This window comes from Spea bombifrons, chromosome 1 (assembly GCF_027358695.1).
Source record: "Spea bombifrons isolate aSpeBom1 chromosome 1, aSpeBom1.2.pri, whole genome shotgun sequence".
Taxonomy (NCBI): Eukaryota; Metazoa; Chordata; class Amphibia; order Anura; family Pelobatidae; genus Spea; species Spea bombifrons.
Window position 1 is genome coordinate 134,486,068 of NC_071087.1, and position 25,156 is coordinate 134,511,223.

General features: G+C 43.1%; 1 protein-coding gene across 2 annotated transcripts in view; it reads left to right on the forward strand.

Moving 5' to 3' along the window:
- Positions 1–25,156, forward strand: part of MCC (MCC regulator of WNT signaling pathway) — a 123,164-nt gene that overhangs the window by 36,260 nt on the left and 61,748 nt on the right. Inside the window, exon 1 of one of the 2 annotated variants that reach the window (XM_053474291.1) lies at positions 7,074–7,462. The exons of the other annotated variant lie outside the window; for it this stretch is intronic. Coding sequence (XP_053330266.1) covers positions 7,406–7,462 — 57 coding nt within the window. The 5' untranslated portion in view covers positions 7,074–7,405. Of the gene's footprint in view, positions 1–7,073; positions 7,463–25,156 lie in introns of those variants that run through there. 2 annotated transcript variants of the gene reach the window in all.

Here is a 25,156-nt window from a genome sequence, read left to right on the forward strand (position 1 = left end):
GTGCCTCGTATACCTTTTCCCTTTGTTTACGTGAATATCCGTCACGACTTTACGACCGTGTGCCTGGAGCTGCAGATTTTAACTACACCAGATGAGTTCCCATATAGCGGTGATCCATCACTTATTACATAAACACTGAAAGTTTACTTCATGGAGGACTATCAAAGTATATCAGCCCACTAAATAAAATTGTGAACAGATTTGAGTCATTAAGTCATTCTGCCACGTAGATAAACTTTGCACAGGTCTGTTTGAAGATTTACAGCAGTCTTAATGAACATTCCCTGCTGGTCCAGCTATTTCCCCTTCACAATTTTAATTCTATTCAAAATCTAGGTGGTCTTTCAGTAGTGTTTTTGGTTTGTTTTTTTGTAAATAAGTTTTGACAAGTATACTTGAAAGTGTACAAGGCTAAAATAAAATAGGTGAGGAAGAGGCACATAGTAGAAATAAATAATAATAAAAGAAAAAAAACATATGAATGTAAACCTCGGCAAGCTGGTTAAGTAGGTTGTAGTGGATGTTATGTGCAGCGAAAATGGAAAAAAGGAGAATCATATGAATTATTGTTTTTTCATCATCAGGGATTCAGGGCATTGCACTGCAGATGGTTGCATTAGCTGGCTACTGTGGCCCCTGAAGTCCTGAGGAGCCCAAAGTAAGACATAATGTATGCAGGCCCAGGCTTATTGCCAGACGAGTCGGGCATCTGGTTTTTACCTGGACATGATGGAACTTGGCAGTCACTATAGAAAATGTGTAGGTTTTCTAGTAGAGGTTTGGAGAAATGCAAGCCTCCTCAATGCAAGCCTCCTCAATGCATGGGTGACATGCGCAAAGGATCCATGCCTACATTGGGATTCTAAATGCATTTAAAACATGGGGTGTTTATGTAGGGAAGACAAAGGGGCCATTTGGGTGAGGACCAACCCTGAATGTGTGTGCTCCTTATTAATGTTTCAGTTTGTCTTTGAAGGTGACCTCCAGCCAGTAGACTAAGTGGACTATTAGTTCATTCATTTCTTGGAGAAGATTACTTTTTCTGTGGAGGAATTTCTTAATTGCCATTACAAGATTTTTTTCCCTTTGGAATTTATGTAATTTTAAAATAAATGTAATGTTCCTTCTTCAAATGTTAAATACGGTCTTCTTCCATAAATCACTGATTTGAGTTTGCAGGAAAGGCGGAGAGCTTGCTGAAAAAGTCACAAATCCTGTTTGAGACCATCTGTTGTATATACACCAAGTCACTGCTACACACTGGACAGATTGTGTAAATCTGAAAATAAACTATTATCCTGAATATAAATATAAAACATGTGAAAGGTCAGGCTGTGCGAGATTGGGAGAGGACTGGGCTGCAAGCCTTTAAGTAAGAGAGAGCTGGCAGAATCTGTGCTTCATTAATCGGTGCTATTTTACATGTCTAATATCTGCTAGAGTAATTGGTGTTCACGTTTGATGAGACATATAGGTGTATGGTTCCCATTAAATGTATTGGCCTTGAAGAACTCTATTTTCTCAGTGGTCCTTCCTATCATTCTATCCTTAGATTGTTTGTGGCTGTTTCTTTGGAGTAAATGCAACCAGTGGATGGACCGTGGCTCTCGGTAGGAGCCGTTCATCATTTTTTATCTGCAGAGGTGAGGGACGGGTTTGCGCAGGTGCTGTGGCGGTCGACGCAGATAACATTTCCAGAGGTACACACACCAGATGAAAATGATAGAACTCAGTAACCTGACCCTAACCTCTCTGCAAACCTAAACATTGAAATGGTTCAGTAAACAGGGCATTCCACATTTCATAGGATGCATTAATAACACTTGCTGCATAGAATGGGAACGCCAACACGTTAATGGTTTTAAGGATACACACTTGTGTGTTTTCTTCTTCTTGGCTATAGAAGTACCAGTATAACAATAAACATACATACACAAAATCGGGGGACTCACACATTTTGTAAGTATGAAGTAGAAAATGGCCAGTGTAGTGCGCTGTTTAGCTGTTCCACTAATTGCAACAAATGCCTAGATTGCTGCTCAGCATTGTTTGTGCTCTTTTAAAATCAAGCTGGTCTTCTGTTCCCAGTGAACTTGCCATGCACTTAGATAACGGCTCCCTTCTTTGAACAGTTTATGTATGGATGTTATTGCATTTCAGTTTCTGCCCCCTGGCCATTGTGTGGAAAAGATGGCAAGTAAATGTTGTTCTTTTGATGGATTGTCCTGCTGCACTGTCCATACATCATGCCGCCGTGACTCTTCCTCTATGTAGGGCACTGCGTTTTCTGACTCGGGAACACTTCCATATGTTAGTGCCTACGTTAGTCATAAATATCTCATTTTGATTCACTAACTTCAGAGGGAAGATATTTCTACCCAGACAGAGAGCTTTCCTTTCTATATTTTAAGAGACACAAAGTGATCACTACAACTAACAATTGCAGAACTTTGCCAACACTTGATTAGATGGGGCACAGCTGTTGCAATGACGTTTTTAGCGGCTTGTACTGTCCTCCTCCTAAAAGTATGCCTGGTTTATTACCAAGAAATGTATGAAAGTCGAGGCAGCGGCCTCCTCTGAATAATTAAAAGATGTTCTATAGTGCTGCAAAACTAATTAAATTTTGTACTTAAAGGAACAGTTGTGCTGGATTTTTTGCATTGCGAAAGTCCCTTCTATTACATTGGCCAATGTCCTTTCTGTAATCTGGAATGTTAGTCCCTTTTCTAGCAGGCTGGTATACCCATGGCACCACCTGAGGTTGGGAATGAGTCCCGAGTCTGAGTATCTGTGCCCGTAAACAGAGTTCAGTCTCAGCTGGGTGACTGATGGCACTGACTGGTGACGTGTATTGGGGTAAATGAGCAGATTTCCATGTTATTATCTTTTTATAGCGTGAACGACTTCCGCAGCTCTTCTTACAGTACATACATTGAAAGGATATGGCAAAGGTAAAAGTCACAAGACAAATGCTAGCTCACAATCTAGTGTTTTATCCCCTTGCCGCAGGGTTCCAGATTGATCCATCTATCACAGTGGAACCACATCCCGATGAACACAGTAATGTGTGTTTAAGTGACAAGGCGCAGAGCTGTGCAGGCTTTGTAGACATGGGGTATGGGGTGACATAAAGATGATGAGTGAGATGACCTTTTTATTTATTTCTCAATCTAATCAAATATCACCAATTTATCCTACTGACCATACAGGGTTCTAGGAAACTTTTACCCATTCATTTCCCCATGAGTAATTATTCGGGTAACCCAGTCACATAGTTCACGGAGTGTTTCATCTTACTGAATGGGATCTGACAAACCGGAATTTTGCCCTAATTATGATTATTAAAATAAAAACTGATGTACAAAGAGTTGAGAATGCACATACATTCATTATGATTTAAAACTTTGTAAGCAGGATGTTCTGCATGTCAATGGGCCACTTCATTAGGGGCAGATTGTCCTATTGGGACCTAAAACCCTGTGTCCACCTTTCCTCCACCGATGCCCCTCCTTTCTAAGATTTCAGAATGTTTGTCAAACGGGTATTCTTCTTACACCGTGCGCTCATAGAATACTATTAGGTGTGTAATATTCCAAGGAATATGATGCTGCACTCATGGTATGTAATAAAAAGATACTTTCTAAGAATAGAATATTATATTTGTTTTCAATTCCCAGTTGAGAAAAGACGGCGAGTTGAAAAATGTTGTTGCCATCACAGCACGCTGATTGAAATATATATGGCTCTTTACTGCGCTATCTGATCCCCTCTTGGGTTCTGTGAGTCACAGTCTACTAGATGTCATCCCCTTTGTGTCCCACAAGGGCAAGTGGGCAATTAGGTGGAGGAGCCTAGGCGTCCAAGCATTCATCCCATCCCTGACAAATCAAGGTTTGGGTTTTGAGTGTGTTGGGGGGGGTAGCATGATTGGCTGAGACTGATGGGAGCTAAGGTCAATAGCACGTGTGTGTGTATGTATGTATGTATGTATATATATATATATATATATATATATATATATATATATATATATATATATATATATATATATCCACCCTGGACTGGGACAAAAAATAGGCCTGGGCATTTAAGACTGAGCAGCCCATTTTTATTTATTTATTTTATTTATTGTTAAAGCCCTTTTTTGCATTTACTCACTCATTCACACAAATCATTAACACATATTCATTAATGCAGTCTCACAAATCATTCAAGCAATTCATCCACACACGAATTCATTAATTCTCATACGCATTCACACATTTCATCCACACATTTATTCATTCATTCTCATACGCATTCACACTACCCCCTCCCTTCTTATCTGCCCTTCTAACTATGTACCCCCTTATCACTATGTACCCCCTTTCTCACAATCTAACCCAGGGGTCCTCAAACTGCGGCCCTCCAGCTGCTGCAGGACTACATCTCCCATAATGCTCCTTCAGCTAAGGGGCTGGCTGAGGAGTATGGGCGATGTAGTCCTGCAGCAGCTGGAGGGCCGCAGTTTGAGGACCCCTGATCTAACCCCTCTGCCCCTTCTCACTGCACCCCCTTTCCTCACCCTACTTGCCTTGTTGCCGGAGTAAGCAGCAACTGCGACCGGGTCCGCCCATTCTAGGGGGCGGGGCAGCACCCACCAGGGCCAGCCTTAGTTGCCCCTTATGCCCTGTGTTAATGCGGCCGCATAGGCCCAGTCAGTCCGGTCCTGACTGGGCCTATTTTAAGGTAGGGGCCTGGAGCTGCAGCTCCATCAGCCCCTATGTCAATCCGGCCCTGGGCCCGATGGCCAGTCCGGGCCTGTATATATCCCTTCTCCCTGCCCTGTCTATCTCCCTTCTCCCTGCCCTCTCTATCTCTGCTGCATTCAAGCGTTTATTTATGCTTTCCAGCATTACTCTGTGAGAAATATTATGTACGTATGTATATTTATCTATGTATAAATATGTATAATGCAGTTCGATAGTGGTGCTGTCGGGTATAAAAGAGTTCTCTAGCCTTTATCGCTAAGTACTGAAAATGAAGTAGGACACTAGCAGTAGCCATTTGCGGCACCGAGGCTGATTTGTGATAAGGAAATAAAGAATATGTCCTCAGAGAGTGTTGGTGGCTGTGAAGCTTGTGTTATAACATCGATTCTGATAAACTTCTGATAAATATTAGGTGTCTTGGACTGTGAAGGAACAGCGCATATTATGTATACAGTGTGGTGACAATAGTTTGCCATTTGCTCAGTGCTGCCCCTAGAGGCCATGCGTGGAGGTACAAGAAGATGATCATTCCCTGTCTGCTTGCACTGTGACTTGCCCTTGACAGGCATGCATTTCTACACCAGGGAGGAACGTAGGAAACCAAAATCTAAGCAATCCTCGCCGCTCTATTGCCGTGTAGCTCTGTGATTTCAGTGGATATGTGCTGGCAGAGTACTCGAGTCACTGATACGCCAAGCTGAGAACTGTTTGAGACTGCATACAATACCCCAGTACTCATTTACTATGTTACAGAGGTTACTCTGTAGCGCGTTGGACTTTGGAATAGACATTGGTGTGTCCATAAATCATACTTTACTAATATCCCCACTCGGAAGGTTTTTTGAGCAGCATTCCTACAGTTTTACTGTAAATGGACTTGATTACGGTTAAAGGGGCCACTCCAGCCATCCTATATACTTTAACGCATATGGTAGCTGCTCGGGCCCTTTATATTTGAGTGTTGTCTGTTTTGTAAATGGGGGCTTCTCCATGCGCATGATATATTCGCCTCCAGACTCGCTCAGTGAACGCAGCAAGCCGGGGTGTCTGTTCGGACCCTGTATGTATGTATGTATGTGTGGAAAGTGCTGCCACTGAATTAAATTTCAGGTCACTGGCAAGCAGTGCCAGACCATGGAGGAGGGCAGCAGCACTGAAACATCTAGGTGAGGCAGGTACTTAGTTGGTGTTGCATTACAGAACTCGTTACTGGTTTTTAGGTGCCGGGACATCCAATGGTTTGCAAAATTTGCTTCAGTGTTTCCTCTCAGTTTGTAACAAACGTAAATGGAACCTTTTTGCATTTGGTATCGCACTGACTGTTTTTTAGTGGGGAGAGTTTTGAGTGTTACACCAGTCACTTCCTGTCATATAGAGGCCTCAGTGCTCATCAAATGTTTGCAAACTCTGCAGCATTAGATCGGTAAGCAGACGAGTTAATGTGCAACCAGATTCTTGGGGCCACACAGTTATTTATACTAATACAGCATGTCGTAGGTGAACAGGGCCGCCGTCTGGGGTATGGTCTCTGGAGAAGTCCTGTGGCCCCAGTGTGTTAAAATGTAAGGAACTTTGGTGGGGGGGTATCATGATGGGCCAGTGGCTATAGGGTGGTGGCCCCTAAAGCGATACTGTGCAAGAAATATTTTTCTCTAGCTGGAGTGGTCCGCCATTGTAACCATTTGGTCCCCAAAGTTGGTGAATCTCTTTGCAGCTACTGGAATAGTAACAGGGCAGAGGAACCTGGGTCCGCCGGTCTAGAAACTTCTCCTGCATATGTATACATTATATGTATATCACAGCTCTGAATGAAAAGCTTTTACTGGAGCGCCATACTTAAGACGGTCACAGCTTAGTTAGGAAAGCATCTCCTGTCTGAATGATGCGATGGCAGCAGTTTTGGAACTGCAGCTACCATCATCCTCAGCCAGGGCACTTCTGCTTTGGATAGGAGCCTCTGACATCCCTGCTGCATGATGGGGCTGAGGATTGACAGCTGCTGCTGTGCTGGGTATAGCCCTGTGAGCATCCTTACTTTTACACCACAACTCTCATCATGCTCAGCTGAGGATGTTGGGAGTTGCAGTTCACCGGTAACACTTCCCTGTATAATGTATGGCTGTATAACTCAACAGGTTGTGTGGATCGTCTGCTCACGCGTGGGGGCGGCCCCCCTGCCTTCACTACCCCACTCATGACCGGTCTGGAGCGAGATGCTTCCATGGCCAAGTGATGCATCCCCCTTCTCCCCCACTGGTGTGCGTGTCACGGCTCCGGGACCGCCCTCTCTGCACAGACAGCTGTTTCTGATCACAGCCCCGTGGAAGTTGGAGGTGAAGCGCCGCTTCTATGCCCGAGGTGTGTGCCGGAGCTCCGGGCTGAGCCTTTAGGGGAGGTGTCCTCAGTGCGAGCACCGGAGAGGCCGGGACACGGCTGCAGCCCCGGGCTTTGCGTGGGTTTCTCGGGTCCGTAAAGCATCGTGCAGCCCCGTGCCTGCCAGGATCTCCCGTGACACACTTGGGAAAGTTGTGGCTGCAGATGGCCGGCGTGGGAGATGTGTGCAGAGCGGCCAGGGGTACCGAGGCTTACCGGGAGTCGTGATATATGCGGGCAGGCTGGAGAACCGCGCGGAGAGCCTGCAGGCTGCGATCATGAACGCCGGGGTCGGGATCAAGTACGGGGAGGAATCCAGCGTGGAGCTCGGCGAGGTGAGCGCCTCTTACCCTGTCCCAGCCCGTCACCTCGCATTAAGTATAAGGCACGGGTGCCAGCATGCTTCCCATCCACATGCCGCCGTGCGATGAGTTAGAGGCTCGGCGGGAGGAGCGGCTGCCCGGTGTAGGTGTTCTGTCCGCACATGTCAGTGAGTGCCGGGAGATAATAGGACGGCCGCTGATCGCTGGCCCTCGGCGGCTTAACCAACACTAGCTTAGGAAGGCTTCTGAGACTTGTATTAGATTGCAAGCTCGTGGGTCCACGGATCCGGTGCATAGTGCTGTCACTGGTATGCTCCCTGTATGATTACAGCCCCGGGCCATGTGCTGTCAATAAGTTGTTGATGGGGGCACTTAGTGCATTTACACCGCAGTTTAAGGCGCAGATTGACACCGCAGCTATCTGCCCCACGATCTCCCGGTCCGTGTCACTCGATCCGCCAGTGGAGTGGATTCCTTCTCAGTGATAACTTCATGGGGGAAGGGCAGAGGAAGCCAAAACCCCGGGGAACTTCTTTCTTCTTTTCTCTGCCCTCTTTGCCTTTTTGAAACCTGACTACAACCACTATATATACCGTGTGTGTGTATATATTATATATATATATATATATATATATATATATATATATATATATATATATATATACACACCCCACTGATGTCAGGACTCTTAGAATCAGCCCCAGCCTGTTAGGGGGGATTATTCACTAAATGAGATGCAATGAAATATCAAACTCCATTTCAGCTTTTAATGCTTTGCCGATGAACAAAGACAGCTGGCTTCTTAACATAAACATGACGTTCTGGGCCCCTTTACAAACAATGCTACATTGTAAATGCACAAGCTGTAAAATGCTGCGCTGCGGTATGTGATGGCGCTATAGAAAACAATAATAACGCCCTGTGTAAGTGTGCATGGAAGCGCTTTCAACAGGTTAACATCGCGGTGTTAATAACACGATCATGGCGTGTTGTCTCCGTGTTACCCCAGCCCTTAATACATACGTCCCGTAGAGCAGCCTCTGAATGGTCCTCTGCCACATCCACGGTAACCCCGAAACACATTGCAGCTTTAACCCTTTGATCGCCTCTCTTTATGTTTGATCGTCCCTTTCATAAAATGAATGTAAATGTTTCCGATGGAAAGGCTGCTGAGCACTTCGGTGTGAGAGGTGTCTGTGGCCCCCGGCGTGTGTGTCTGTGGCCCCCGGCGTGATCTGCTCTGTGTTGGGATTGTTTATTTTTAAACGTCGGCTGTAAGATAATGTCTGTGGCTCACCCGGGGAGTGTTGTAGGACTGGTGTGTAACCTTGAAGGTAGTGCACATTGACATAGTGATAAGCCTAAAGGCGTGTGCTCCGAGGTGAGCTGCGGCTCAGCATTGATTAGCCCATCTTCTGCGTTTGAGCCTGGCCAGTAAATAATGACACAGTAGCCACATTGATATGAAATGTGGTCGCGGTGCGAGATCTATTTTGGCTCACGGGGAATAGTTGGTGCACGCCAAGGTCACGGTAACATGCTCAGTAACATGCGTGTTTAGTGAATGTCCCGTACGCACAGAGGCTGAGATGTTTCTTGAATGTGACCCCCGTTTACCCCACAGCTGCTGGGAGCAATCCGGCACTCGCTGGACGGGGACCCTGTGCTAATAAACAATGGCTTGGTTGCAGAGCTGGAAACGTGATCGCGTATGTGGCGGCCGGCTGGCTTTTATTATATCAGTATCCTGGCTTAAGGAAGTGCGCAGATAATCCCCGCATCGCACACGTTTGGCTAGTAAAGCTGCCTCAGCTGGCATGGCCTTGGTCTAGCAGCCCGGCACCGCGGACTAGTCCACCGGGACCAGCTTCCGGCCCCCAACATACTCTTTATTCCAGGCTGGAGCCTTAATTACACGCTGCGCATCTCGGGGGCGAGTCTTTTTCAATACATAAAATTGTAGTTATACTTAAAATAGGGGCTTCTTGCACTAGTCTGCTGACTGGCTGAGGATGATGAGAGCTGTACGTTGGCTGTGTGTGAGTAAACTACACCTCGGCAGCTTCTCCATCCTCAGCTCTTTTTGTTTTTAGACGGGAACCTTTGTATTTATTTACTAAAGAAAAGCCCTGGACTGCCCGCTATTGCTTCGTGATGCTAGTGTAGGGCAAGAGTGCCACTCAAGCTCTCAAGATGCTCAGCCATCCATGGGCAGGGGAAGGAGGGCTCTCTTGCCCTCTTTTCTTGGGGTACTCTAGGGCAATCTGATCTATGATTCACAGACAGGGATCCTCTGACTTTCATTACACTGGCTGGGTGTGATGGGAGTTAACTACAGTTCTAGTAACAGATGTTTCAGGTGTGTTTTATTACCCCAATAATATATCTATATTAAGTAGAATAGGGCAATTAGATGGGTCTGTTGCATTTTTGTGTTGCCAAAATTTGTTCAGGATCGGTAAAAAAATCAATTAAAAAAAACCCAAATAAATATTTAGCCCTCTGGGCGCTGTAGGGTTGCACAGTGTGCTGTTCACCGTTAAGAGCGTTCGAGGGGAACTGTCACAGCTTTTGTATTATCATTATTTTTAATTTTATGTTTATTGCATATAAATATTAAAACTCCCCATAGCCGGTGCTTTTTGTCAGTTGGAGTAATTAGATTAGAGATATTTGGATTACCCTCGGGGAAACTGGGAGTCTGTGTGTCACAACTTGCCTGTCTAATCAATTTCGGCCCCCAAATCTTAGAGGCTGAGAAATAAATATTCATCCGTAACGTGCACTCCCATCACACCTATCCCAGTGTGCCACCCTCTCATTGGGTTGGGATGACAGAGTTGTGTGTGACAAACAGAAGGCATTGGATCACTCCCATAAATCTGTGTCATTTTTGCGGGGCTAATTAATTCCATGCACAGCTGTATCGTACCGATCCCCGATTACCTGCTTGTGTATTTTGAAGTATTCTTGAATTGGCCGTGTTTCCTGTCACAGGAAGCGAGCGCTGATTAAAATCACGCAGCGTTATTTTCAAGAGCGAATCTCCTCTTTCCCCGATAAATAAGAATCGTAGCATTTCCTGTTTCTTGTTGAGTTCTCTCGACGTAAAGCCATGCGCGGTTTTCTGTAAATCACCCCGCACCGGCGTGTGTTATTATATTATACTGCATAGGGATGTGTGTTTCATGCATTTAAACCTCGCCCTGTCATATGGATATATATATAATAGCTCTTCACCTATACATTCGCTATCATGATGTATAGGCATACATTCACTTATTGTCATTTTCTTTGTGGCCGTTTAGTGGGCCCAGGGGGGTGAATCGCAGAGCATTGAGTATAAAGAAGCCACGCTGAGGGGCGCTAAATGGTCCCAAACCTTCTCTCTCATGCGCAGGGCAGCGTAGGCACTTGCTGAGGGCCTGGGCATGTAATATTTTAATGGTGGCTTGCGCGTTATCGTATGTGTAAGGGGTCCGGCCCTCGTATTGGAAGCGCTGGCTCCAGCCCAGTCTCACTGCGGGATAAACTGCCCCCTATATAAATCTATAGGAAGCTCCTGGAGTTTCACATGGCAGACTCGAATTCACCTGTGCTGAAGCAGCAGTATCACTTTTTTTGGACCTGTCAGCGGTGCTTGAGGGCCGGTTTAGGTTCCTACCTGTTTGTATAATCGGCCCCTTTCTCATAGCTGATGTGGAATTACAGTAATGAACTAAAACATAAGCAGGAGGAGGGATAGTGTAAAAACCATACATCTAAACAAACCCCAGATGCGGGTATGCCCCGGCTGGCCCCTGCTTTGACGTTGGTGCCGTCTGCCGGAGTCCATTTGGCTCCCTGCTTGTTTTCATTGAAGTTTTTGGGAGAGGTTAGATCGGGAATGTGCCGGCACCACCTGTACGCACGCAGGGTGATCCCGGCTAATGTCGCCGGTGGGCAAGGGAAGGATTTTATTTTACAGCTCCTACGTCCAAAGTCACACGAGGTGTGCAGTCCTGTTAGCTCCTACGTCCAAAGTCACACGAGGAGTGCAGTCCTGTTATTCCAAGGCATGTTGGCCAGTATTGAAATTTATCCTTTGCCTTGTTTCTGTATTCAGCAGCCTGCCAGCCAAAATAGAGCGGCTAGAGAGGAAAGCTGTGGTCGAAATAGAGAGGCTAGAGCCGAGAGGAAAGCTGTGGCTAAGCGTAGTGGGAGTGGGAGTCCATCCAGAGCTGGCAGGCTGCACCTGCTTTAATTCTGGTCTCCGTGAAAGATGTGGAATTCTGGCTGTCGCTAATGTTTCTGCCGTTTATTTTTGTTTGTTTCTGGGTTCAAATAATTCAGAATTTCTTTAACTCTATGAGCGCTGGAAAGCCCTGTTTCCCTGAGAGTTTCCTTTTTTGTTGGTTTTGTTTTTTTCCCCAGCGAAAGGATGATTAATGGTGCAGAAACCTGCTGAGGCTCGCATAACAATCAGATGCTCGCGGTCTGACCGAGTGTTTGCGGCGGTCTGTTATTTACAAACACTGGAGAGATCTGACATCATGCGACCCGCAGGAAACATACATTAACCCATATGAAGCTGTGTTCAGCCGCGCTGAGTGATACGGTTTGACACAAGGGGTTAAAACTCTCCTTCTACTTCTTTAACCAGGCTTTCCATGTATTCCTTTATCCCGGAGACTGGTTGCTGGTGATCTCTCTGGCTGTGGGGGGCATAGGAGCAGGCGGGTTATTGGGGGGTTGTATAGCGTGGACTCCTGCTTAGGGCAGCTCTGTCGCCGTCCTACCGGATACTGTGGCTGATATTTATTTTGGAATTCCTTCTTGGAACTGAAGTAAGCAGCTGATTTAACCATACATTGTACAGGGCCAGCAGAGCTCTAATGGCTGGCTTGTCATGCATAAAGAAGTGAAGGAACTGAAACACAAGCCTTGTGTCGACTCACCTGTTGACCGCTAAGACCACGTTCCAAACTTTGTAGCGCGATCACTTTTCATTCATAAGTCCCAGTGTTGAAGATCTCCATTTAAGAAGTTTTACTGAATACAGCCGTTCTCTCAGTGCTGCTAAATTCCCCAAGCGCATTCATTAACTAATAACTTCATCGTGTAACTTTTTGCCGCATTCATACTTTTTCTGGGAACACGTAATTGTCATGTGACACAAAAGCAGGTGCTTTCAGAGGAAAGAATACAAAATATGGATCTTCTAGGGGTCTTCTGCGTAACATAGTAGAGAGGACAATGAATGTTTGTTTCCCCACTAAGAGCCGGGTATTTAAATGTGTACATTCAGCAAACACCCATCCGGATTTACTAAGATGATTATATGTGAAATCTCTGCCGTGCAGTTATATAGGGGACACAGAAATGGCCTCCTGCTACCCACGCTGCAACTAATGAATCCAACAATGAGTTTTCATTATGTAAGAGGAAAATGTGGATATAGATATTTGGCAATCTCTCAGGGATAGCTCCTTATCCACCTGCCAGTGGAGTTCTGATTGTGATCTGCATTTAAAATTCTCTTCAGCGGCGCGGCGGAATATTTCTGCATAAAGAATTCTTCACGGCGAGATCGATTGCATCAGAATTAGATGAAACGTGGATAAGTTCCGTGAGAACGTTGTCACTGCCTGAAATCTAGGACTACAATGGGATTTATTCGTTCCACCGGTCAAACTGGTGCTTATGCTGCAAATGTCCTTTAACACGTTAAGTCCCAGTGTTTCCTCTTAAGAGGTGTAGCCCAGCAGTTAAGATGGGTTCGTTTCGACTAATATATTCGGTAACCGTTATGACCACTGTTATATAAAAATGTCTCCACGGCCGCCAGTGTTCAGGATGGAGCATTGCTCTTCCTCGTTTGTGACGGTGGCACGCTATGCTGTTCAACAGACTAGACACCAAGACAAAAGCAGGGGCCAACGGCACAGAAATCTTTGGGCGGGCAGTCATATAAAACATGGCATGACTCTTTAAGAGTCCGCAATGGGAGCCTGTGCTGGAGTTCTCCACTTGACAAGGACAATGTTCTGTACCTGTCGGAGAATTCAATTGTACTCGTAGTCGGGGATTTTATTTTTCTCGCCTATGTTACCATTTACATGGCCGATAACAATGAGTTCAACCTGATCTCATCCATGTACTTCACCTGGGCTTCTGGTTGTCTTTCTCTCTACTATGATGGCATGAAGCAGCAATGGATTGCTCATCACAGGCACCAAAAGGATTAAATCTCTGCCTTCAAGTTAGGTAGGTTTGCTCCAGCATCCTGTATCGGCAATCTACATTGTCTTACACACACAGAGCGGTGGTAGGACGGAGTTGTCGATGCACCACCCAGCATCGACTAGCGGTTATCTCCACATTAGATAGAATTGCTGTCATGCTTTCCATTTTCTTGTGAATTCTCTTTTTTCGCTTTTCAGTCAAGCTGAAGGAATTGTGTTCTTTGGGTTTGCATTTCTTTGGGATGAGGTCATTTAGAGAGAACATTAGGTTAAAACAAGTTTCTTTTTAGCTTTAAGTTGTACAAATGGACCCCGTGTTGTTACATGATATCAGAACGCTTGTATGAGTTCCTAGGTGTTAGGGCTCCCGTGTAAATGTGTTAGGGTTTCTCCGGTGTTTGTGAACCCTCCTTCTGCAAATACTTCCTTGGATATAATAATGACAGCAACAACGACCATTAATGTAGATGACTATTGGGCCTCAAAGCATTCTTGATGTGAAGGATCATTGGTAATTATGTCACCGTGGTTATTTCTTTTGTGTTAATTTACATTTAAAATTACACAGGGTCCACAAAGCCGACACGCACTGTGCCGTGGGCAAGATGTTGGAATGTAGCCACAAGCCATTAAACTCCTGAGATGTCAGAGAACTGGTCACATCGTATAAATAACAGTCATATTGGTTAACAGCCTATATATAGATTAAAAAAAACATCAAGAGGAAATTATAGCCCCAAAATGCAGTCATTAACTGTAGAAAGCACGCAGTGTCCCGACCAGTCACCCCTTTGATGTGAACCTTTACAGTCTGTGGAGTTTATTCACTAACCTTGGAGCTTCAGGGTAAATACACACTTAAATATAGCCGCTCATGCAAGGTAGTTTTGAACTTCTTTAAATGAGCTCTTTATTTTCCTGCTGTCCTGTGCCTCTAATCATAGGTTATAGCGTAACCAGCTATGATTTCTATAAACACTGGTAGCATGTTCTTTTCACATGATCCTCCCTTAATTAAATGGTAAGGGTTACTGATGATAATTTTAAAATAACCTTTTATTAGTTTTGATAGTAGAAATTATATAAATAGCCTTTTGCAGGTTTTTAATATTTATTGCTATTATAAATGAAATGTCTATATCTCTATACATCTTTTGTCGTTTTGGTAATTGATTGGACCTTCGCCATATAGGACGCCCAGCATGGCCAAGAGTAGATAACAAAGGCGCTGTCGCATACTGTAGTCTGTGGGGGGAATTAGGCGCTGCCTGTTCCCGCTGTGTACCGATGGGGGGGGACTGCTCAAAGATGGTATGAACGGGTGAGAGGGGGTGCTGCCACATAGCGTTTGCGTGTCGACGGAGGGGCTGCCGCGTAGTGTTGTGTGACCGGTCGGAGAGGCTGCCGGGTAGTGTTGTGTGCTGGACGGTGGAGGTGTTGCCGCGTAGTGTTGTGTGCTGGACGGTGGAGGTGTTGCCGCGTAGTGTTGTGTGCTGGACGGTGGAGGTGTTGCCGCGTAGTGTTGTGTGCTGGACGGTGGAGGTGTTGCCACGTAGTGTTGTGTGCTGGACGGTGGAGTTGTTGCCGCGTAGTGGTGTATGCAGCAGGGTAGAGGGGTTGCCGGGTGTTGGTGTGCATCTTGTACAGTAGTATCATAAAGAGGGCTTATGATTTTTCCTTTTAATGGTATATTGTTTCGACGCCTCTTCTGGGATAATTAACTGTTTTCTGTTTTGTTTGGTCTTGTGTTTTAGGGTTTGTACAAATTAGAATTTGTAGGTGAGTTGAAATACCTGTCAGCTGCACTATGGAATTGGAATTGGTCAATCCCATCCGAACCTGCATAGTTGCATGGTGAGATGATTATCAGGAGACTAATGTGCTATTTGCTGCCAGCTTAGCAGCTGTTTATGAGCTGAAATCTCCAGCTCATGTTGTAGTTCTATGTGTAGGAATCACATTTTCTTGTTTTCAAAATACAGAACTCGTCTTTAATCTGCTCAAGATCATTATCTGCTTTGGCAAAATTGAAATGCATGGTTACCATGGTCCCTGATTCACTAGACTGCTTCCAATGGGAAGATCCTTTTTTTCCCCAAAAATGTTAATTCACCATGTGTAAGAATGTTTTTCTCTTACAGAAACGGTTGCCTGCGAAATTAGATTTGATATGTTTTAAAAGACAGATTTCAGAATAACTAAATTCAGATATTTGAACGTTAGGGACATTTTATCTGGCGATGGCTGAAATCACTCCTTGAAATGTCTGTCTCTGTGACCATTTGAATTCTTGGGCGACGTCCTCCAAAAACTCTGTATGAGATAAACAAAAATAATGTTCTGATTGTACTTTCTTTACACAGGTCAACGCTACCCTCACTTACTGTGGTTTACCTCTTGAGGTTGTTGGTTGGAAGCCTTTGGATCTCTCTCACCACGTGGTGGATAAATGTTCTACCTGGTTCTCTCACCTTTCACCTATACACTTATTGTTTGTCACGGGTGGTGTAGGGTCCACAAGTTCTTAAAACATGCGTACTTAATTCTCCTCGCTGTATGAAACCAGTTCGGATGGAAGACTTTCGTACCTGTCTGCCACCCTCTCGCTGAGGAAATACTCTGCTCCTGACCCTCTAATTTTAGACATCTTAACATTTCTCCAGATTTCAAATGTGTAACCTGTGACCACATTTGATATTCTTTTGGAAGCTGACAATTCTTCATAATACTCACAATTACAAACCATTTCTAAAGAATAATAATATTAAGATTTAATGTGATATCAAACATTTTGCTATGGGCAGTCTTTATTATCATCGTGTTGGCATTGATTTCTTTGGGTACATCTAAGTCATCGAATAATAAGAAGGGAGACCGGACGTAAACCTTGGAATGTACCGGTATGTTGTGTGTGATAACACAGAATGCATTGTGTGAGAGCTTTTGTATGGCGATGTGGTTTGGCTTCTATCTGCACAAGGTTATCATTTTAACTGCCATTGTATATCTAATAGCATGTGGCCTTTATCTGGAAGTTTATAGGGTTACAGAAAGCAGATATCAAAGCGATGCCTGCAGAGGATTAAGAAATTCCCTAACTTTCTTGTTGTGTCACCATTTCGCAACAGACCTTCATGTAAGAGCTGAGCCCTGCCTTGACGAATTAGCAAATCCACTGTCCCGGGTTCTAAAAGACAAGAAGGACCACACCTGTGGGACATGTTCAAGCTCATATCTTAATTACTTTAATATGATTAGATATTTTTTTCGTTTTTCCTCTCGTCAATTTGTTAATTGTGGAGGTGGCATGGGAACAGCAGCGTTGTATTTAAGGGTTTGCAATAAGCATGGATGTAATGTTTCGTTATCTATGTGTGAGTCAATGTATGCAATTATGTTTTATCATTACGAGCGATAGTAAGGAAAATCACTCGCTGCATGGTATAGCAGGTTAAGAAAGTAGGTTTCCAAGAATGCTTATATTGTTGTTTTCTGTTTTATGCCTTTTTTAGAAGTCGGTCCTGTATGGATCACTGCATGAGCGATGCATGGAGACAGTAATCTCGGACTAGTGTCATTTATTGAATTGGTCCAGGTCTGGGCTAATTCATTAGGTGAAGGAACATCTTCATTTCCAAATAGTTCATTTAACGTGCCAGATGACCTAAATATAAGTAAATAGAGCAACTGTCCCGATAGTCAGTGATTTGCTGGAAAAGGTGCTTGATAAACATCTCTGCTAGCGCTGACATTGATGCCTCCCAAATAATTTTCATACTATACTCTTAAGGAGTCTTAGCCCAAAATGCTCACAAAATCCCTGGTTAAAACATTAAGGGTTCCTTAGTCAAGCTAATACCACCCTAAACCATTTCTAAAGGTGGGTAAGAATTTCAGAAGAAGCAAAGGTTCCACAGGGATTGTGTATAAAGTACAGTCCTAAACGCATATTGTAAAGGGGGACATTAGTCTGCTATGGTGCTTCTTCTTTCTTCCACCTTCATCACTTTGCACCTTAACTTTATTATTATAATAAAAATAGCTATTTTATTTGTACCCTCCATTAAGAGTCATCCAATGCAAATAATTAACAAATATGGTACTCCAGTGTGCTAAAGTTATAATAAACACAATACAAATAATGCTACTGAGTTGGTTGGACTTCTGTTGGGTTGGCTACTTTAGCAGAAATTTGATGGATGTCTTAACCCCATGGCCGAGGGCACAATGGCTTATTGCATGTTACTTTTATCTATGAAACCTGATGACAGTCATGGGATAGACCTAAATCTATCCTGAATCGAACAGGATCTGAGCCTCTACATCAGGAAAAATGGGCAGACTATGTGGCCGAACAGTTCTTATCTGCCGGCGAATTCTATTTCTATGTCATTGATGATTAAACTAGTTTCCTGTTGTATTCTGTGCCGTGGCATCTGCCAGCTCCAAGTGACCTTACCAGAAACTGGGTCCCGGGCTCGACGGTTTTCTTTTATTATATGTTTTTTCGTTTTCTCACGTTGCTTTATGTTTGAATTTACCGTATATTCTGTTTAAGTTAAAGTGACCTTGAACTGAACTGTTCTTTTGTTATCTGTTGGATCTGTATGCCGGCCCAGGATGTTAGGAACTGTGAAACAGCGTCTGTATGTTATGAAGAATTAGTTCAGGGCCTCTCTGGCCGGTAGAAGTGAGGGATCGCTCGTCCTTTCAATGGACTCTTTATGTTTGTTGTTTCTTCTGTGTAAAGAAAGCGTAGTTGAAGCACAAGCCATGCGATCGGACCAAGCAGTGCTGGAAAGGTAATGGATGGTCAATGATCAAACAAGCAATGTCTCGCGTGCAGCATGTGTCACATTATAACGGGGCGCAGTCACTTGTTAACAGGTTTTTCCAACAGTGGGCTGCCAAGCTGGTGAGCAACTACAACTCCCATGATGCTCATGGCCTCCATACTCCTGTTTTGTGGCTCATGATGCCCTGGGGTTGTTGGCTTTGCCGTACGACTGACTTTATAACCACAGAATTGGTCTTAGTCCTTGTTCTCATCGGATTCATGTCATGACATAGCCTTAAATTCCCTCGCTGTATTGGCTTCTACCACTTCTGCTGGGAGACTGCTCCACTTACCTACCAAGTAAAGTAAAATGAAGAGGCCAGTAAGAAACCTCAGTGAGTATATTCTCTCTGTAGTGGCGGCCTTATGGGCCAGACTTTACTATTACGGGCAAGACGTTACTATTTTACTGGCCGGTTTCTAGTACATACATATAAATTATTTAATATTCAGTGCGTGTTTATCTGCATTTACCAATGTAACATCCGTGTGCCAGCCTGTCCCGTCCTCATCACTTGGCAGCAGGGTGCAGCCCAACTAGTAAACGAGCTAATTGGAAATCACTGAAAGAGACGAATGTTTAGCAATCGTAGTTGTGAGTCATGGAAGCGGTTTTCCCACGAATGGGTATAAAAAATAATAAAACAAATAATAATAAAAAAAAGACTACAGCTACCTGCTATAAACCTTATGGCTAGAATTTTCTTTGTGACCTGGCGCTCCTAAATATACCCAACCAAAGGTCTGTAATAATTCAGACATTTCACATGCTGCTGTCCCTTTAACGTAAGTCCTAACCTTGCATAATATTTCCTCCCCGTCTGATTGTGAGAAGGGTGCGTTAGACAATCTTTTCTTCACCCTGTGGGCACACCGGGCCTTTGCTACATTTTTCTTTTCAATGAATAGAGTTTTTACGTTTTATAAAGTGGAACAACGTATACTTTGTGCTTATGTTGTGGGAATGGAAGCGGAATGTAAAGTTATTAGCATGCAAATATCCCACGCTGTTTTATCGCGCAGGATTTGGTTTTCATTTTTAAACTTGCCTATTGAGAAATGATCTTCCTTATCTGTTAAGAATTATCGGTCGAGAAAAGAAATGACCTTGTAATTGTGGATTTAGACCGTGAGAAAGTGTTACGTTAAAGGAGATAAGCAGGTTTGGTTGGGCGAGAGGCAGATATTAGGAATTGTATTGATCTCCTAAGTGAGGCGTGTAAATACCCTTACGCCGGTGTCCTGGGGCTGATTATCCAAGTCAGTCAGTAGTATACTTACATAGATCGCTCACAGATGAATCCGTTCAATGCCACAATGCTGTCGGGTAAAAATAACACATAATGTTACTAAGCGAAACACCATTAATGGCCAAAATGTAATGTCATCCCACCTTGTGAACCAGAGGTGGATCCGTATTTTATTTTGTTCCAAAGATTGTATCAAGCTGTAAGTAATTCCGTCCTAGTGGACGAACGTGTTAAGTGATGGCAAGATCATGTAGTGTGGCAATTCGTGAATGTTTAGTTATGGATTAAGAGTTACGTACCCTGTGGGTTTTCGATTTTGTACAAAGAACCGTCTCTGAGCATTTTTTCCCTGAACTACTGGGCAGCGGGTGGCTTGGGGGAACCGAGCTCGGAGCGTCGCAAGGCAGATGAGTTGGGATTCAGGTACATTCCCCGTTTTAGGTATTGCGTTCCAAAGACCGTATGTCTTATACATATATGTGACCTGTTGACAGCTATCCCTCGTATACCTGCCCTGAAATTGGGAGTTTTGGAAATATGTTTTGTGGAAGCAGTAAACTATTTGTAACGTTTTTGCTTAGGGCACCATCACATGTTAAACCACATCGGGCTACTGATACATGTAATGGATAAGGTCCTGTAGTGAAGGGCACCATTCACCTCTGAAGGCCGTTTCGTTTTTCTTTTTTTTCGTATTTCTAAAAAAAAAACAAAAAAACTGCGGTCTTTTCAATTTTGTTTTCCTATCAGATACTGAAGGGGGCATAAGGAAAAAGAAGTGAATAACTGCTAAAATATACATCAAATAACCATAAAAATCACAATCTGTGTAGATGCAGCCCACAGCAAATCATTCCCAACTACAAGCAACCCTCCTCTTTCTACAGTGGAAAATTTAATTAAAACAATGCTGTGTTTTATAGCAATTTTGGTTCTTTATCCAGTCTGCGTTCAGCTGAATGTTTCTTAGATCCTTCCGTTGACCCAGTAGGTTTGGCTGTAAGGGCTATGGACTCATCTAGAACACTTGTGAGAAAAGATCTTTTATGTGAGAACAGGTAAGAGTTGTTACAAAGAGAACGGTTTTATTGATTTTTATCCTGCATGGATCTAATGTGGTTCTGAAAGACATTGTACAGTTCTCCACGCTAGAAGAGAACAGACATTACGTACTGGTACTGCGCCAACTGGTTTATGAGGACCAGGCAACCCCTGTTGCATTACAATGTTGTTCAAGATGGATAGTTTCTTTTGCACAATTTGTGTGAATAGTTTAGTCTGGCATTTCCACACCAGAAGCACGCATCTTTAATGGGTTTGGACCAGAAGCACATTATAGTGGTCCAAGGTGATTACCATTTAGAAAAGTGAAGGTCTGTTAAGAGCTGTGGCATTCTAAGTTGAGACAGGACTCGTTGATACCTGTCGCCAGAAGTAATTGGCAAGGAAATTATTTATGATGGCTTATGATGCTCACCAACTGGCGACAAGGGCCTCTTCTCATTCATTTTGAACTGTAGTGTAGAATACGCATGGCCATCCTTTTCGATGTGAAGATGAAAGGCCTTATAACAAAGTTTGCTAGATTGGCAGCTCCCCAGGGATTCAGGATAGCCTATTGTCTTCAAATGGGTATTTCAACGAAAGCTTTCGTTGTTAAAGATCCACTGGTGGACTCTTTGGATTTTATGAACCGCTAAAGTTTCATTATCATTTCATGGTCAGTATAATCTGCATTCAAGATTCCTGCCGGATTGTACATGCAGGAGGGAGAAGGTACTTGGACTGAATCCATACAAGGGAGCCATTCAGCTCCTGTGGGGCTGCCCGGCAGAAGAAGGATTTCATTTTCCTGGAAGCAGTCACGCTAGATTGAATGGTTTTGGCTTCCTTTGCAGATTTGCTAGTCTATTAAAGTATAGATTAGTTTTTATTCATAAAACAACAAAAATTGCCATCGCACCAGGGACCTTGACATTAATGTTCAGTCTGGATTGGCAAAGCATTATTAACCCTTAAATGCCCGAGGGGCAGTGAATCGAATAGCAAAAGTAATCGCTTCAATAAATATCAAAGTCGTCTTGTGGATTCAAGTTTATTTATAATAAATATAATTTATTTCTTTTTAAATCTACTCCTTAAAATGCACTTTTAAGTTGCACCAGCAAATCATTTAGAATATTCCTTGTGATTAAAACAGAATGGGATTTTCTAAAGTCATCAAAGTTTGTGTTAGAACAAACGATCAAACATGCGGTGTTAAATCCATCACTTTGTCTTTGTCATCACCATTTCGTAATGTATTCATTAAACTTTTTTTTTTTTCTCTCTTGTTGGTAAGTGAACCCATATTTTCCATACCGAAAACATGTGTGTTTTTTCTTTGATTGGTTTTCTAAGCTTCGGTTTCACAATGTTCATGGGAACATGACTTGGGAATTATTGCGTTCTAGATGCGATGTGGTATATTGAACAATCATGCATTTCCCCTAGTGTTCAATCAGAAATGTTTTGTTTTATTTATCTCTTATTCATATTCACGTAATTTGGTAATAGTAACAGTTTCCACTGTGCAGCAATCAGCGTTGATGGGTTTTATGAGAAGTTTGGATCTTTGGAGAACCCTAAAATTAATAAAAAAAAAAAAAAAAAAAAAAAAAAGAAACACATTTGAAACTAGAAGATGCTGCAGATTAAGTGTGGAACCTTCCAAACCAAAGAGGATTTCACTAGTGAACTTTTAAAAAGTAAGCTTTTTGCCTGTTTCTGGAATGCTAGAGGTGTGTACTACTGAAGTTATTTCCCCTTTGCTTAAAAATGAAGACGTCACGCCATGGAACAAGATTTATACCGTATAGCAAATGACTCCTTGGAGACATGGAAGCAGCCTGGGTAACATTCATTGTCTTAAGTCTGGGGTTGACGAGTGTTTGAAGAATTTTGGAGCCAGACAGATTAATTTTAAGAGCTCAGCTGAATATCTGGAACACACGGGAAAATCATCGTTAGTGTACATCGTTAGTGTTCTATATATTAAACATTAAATTTTTCTGTCTTCTCCAGTAATTTGGCACCTTTAGCCATTCTAAGTTCCACTGAAATGGCCTTAACTTAACTATGCACGGGTACTGACCCTATCTGTGTTTGATCCAATATTATATAATAATCTATTATATAATTCTCTGGTTATATGTGCTGTATATTCTAGAAATGGTGTAAACCTTAAAGATACAGTCACACCTTTCAGAAACGCTTGGATGCTGGAGTGTCGGCGTAATGCTTCAACCTATTTTGGTGTCAGAGTAAGAAGAAACACATTGGAGAATAAGGCTAACCCCCCATGCACTCAAAGGGTTAAAAGTGGGTCCTGCATTTAGTTGGAAATTAGCTTTGTTTTGCTTGTGATTATGCTGCCAAGATATTGAGATACTTTCACCGTCTGGAACGAAGTGGGGTGTATGACTTGCGATTCCGATAATGCATTTCCCATGTGATGTTGAAATGATCAGAGCCCCTCACGCTCACGGCATCATAATGGATGATGGCTGCACAACTACACGTCGGCCAAATACCTTTTGGAAAGCATTTATTATTGTGTGCCGTTGTCTGATCGAAAGCAGAGTATGTACAGTTTAGGTGGAAAAAAACCTTTTAAGTGTTTAGCGCTTCTAACTAGTTCTACATAATCTCCTAATGCCTCTGTACTCAAAGCTAGACACATCTTCATAATAAGAAACCAAAGGTTCCAGATCCTGACATCTCTGGATGTTTCATTAAATAGATGAATTTAATGATACCTATCGTTGGATCTTATATTAACCCGAGTTCTCCCACTGCTGTGTGTGTAGTAATTGTGATGTTCTGCTGATGTATGGAAACTGGAATCTGTGTTTAAGGAGCATATACTAAATGTACTTAATGTGTTTTGCGTCTGAAACCTGATAGTCATTGTACAGCGCTGTGGGATATAATGGAACTGTATAAATCAATAAATAATACTAATAATAACCCATAATGTATGCATCCCGGCTCGGGACCCTTGAAGCGGTTCCACCGAGAATTTGACTGGCGTGTTTACGGATCCCGCACAACTGTCCGTGATGAATGGCTTAAATTGGATATGATACTGACATTTGTGTGCAATCCTTTAATATATTATAATTTAATAAAAATATGAAAGCATAATCATCTTTTTTTCCCAACACTGTTCTTTCTAATATTTAAGTCCTCCCCATGTAGTTTATTTAATTCTGTTGTCTATTCAAAAGAAGCCAAAGCTTGTTCCATTTAGAGAAATCTTTTATTTGATTAAAGAGTTATTTCTGGAATGGTCTGGGGATTCAAGAGTGCGGTGAATGATAATTCCTCTAATAACCGATAAGACTGATCGCTGGGTACACATTAGGTGGCTTTCTAATACATATACCTTGATTATTTTAATCTCCAAATACCATTATTTGGTTTTATTCAGAGGATGGAACTTTAAAATGTACGAAATGTGACAGAAAAGATGTGTAATGACATAAGAGTAAAGCTAATGCGCGTTCCTGACTGCTCTTATGCTTAAAAGGCAGATGCTTCGGTATAATAGGTGATGCCTTAGTATTATTCCTCTGCATTCTTTGGACTCCAGGGCTGCTAAGGAAGAGGAAAATAAGCCGGGAAATTCCAAGAATACTGCTTCATCCTGACTCAAAATTGTAAAGGATTTTTTTGATTTGTGGCCAATTTTTTTTTTAACTGTTGAATCCAAAGAGCAGTTTATCCCTGAACCCCACCTAAAAGAATGTGTAGCTGTTTTACAGTCAGTCCAGAGTTTTACATGATCGCCTGAGACCCCTGTTCTGTGGCATCAAGAAACCCAAGCCCATAGAAGCCCATCGTGATGCCCCAGAATGCTAATAAGTATAATTCAGTGATTGGGATCAATGAGACTAGTTGACTTGTTCATCCATTCATTCCCGTTCAGTTAAGGGGTAATTGAGAACCTAGAGTGTAACACGACCCACACAGTGTCTTAGGAAAAAAGAATCTGATGTCATGTCCATTAGTACGTAAAATAAGCACCCACCCTTCAGAGATCCCAAACGCAAGGAAACATTATATTACGCTTGATTAGTGTACATCAATATTTACCCATTTTGCTTAAGTGCTGAATTAGGTTCAAGGAATGCGGGGCCTGGAAGGTTCTTGCTCCCTGGCCATGTCATCACTATTTTCTCACTACTACAAGCGGGGATGGCTCAGTTTGGCTTGACGTGTATAATTTGAGACTGGATGACGCTGTGTGTTAGAGAGGGAGCTCTAGCTGCTGACCCATCTGCCAGGCTGAAGAATACTCTGTAGTTAGTGAAGTGCTGGGTGGGAGCGTCTCGGGTTTCCTTTTAGGAAGTTG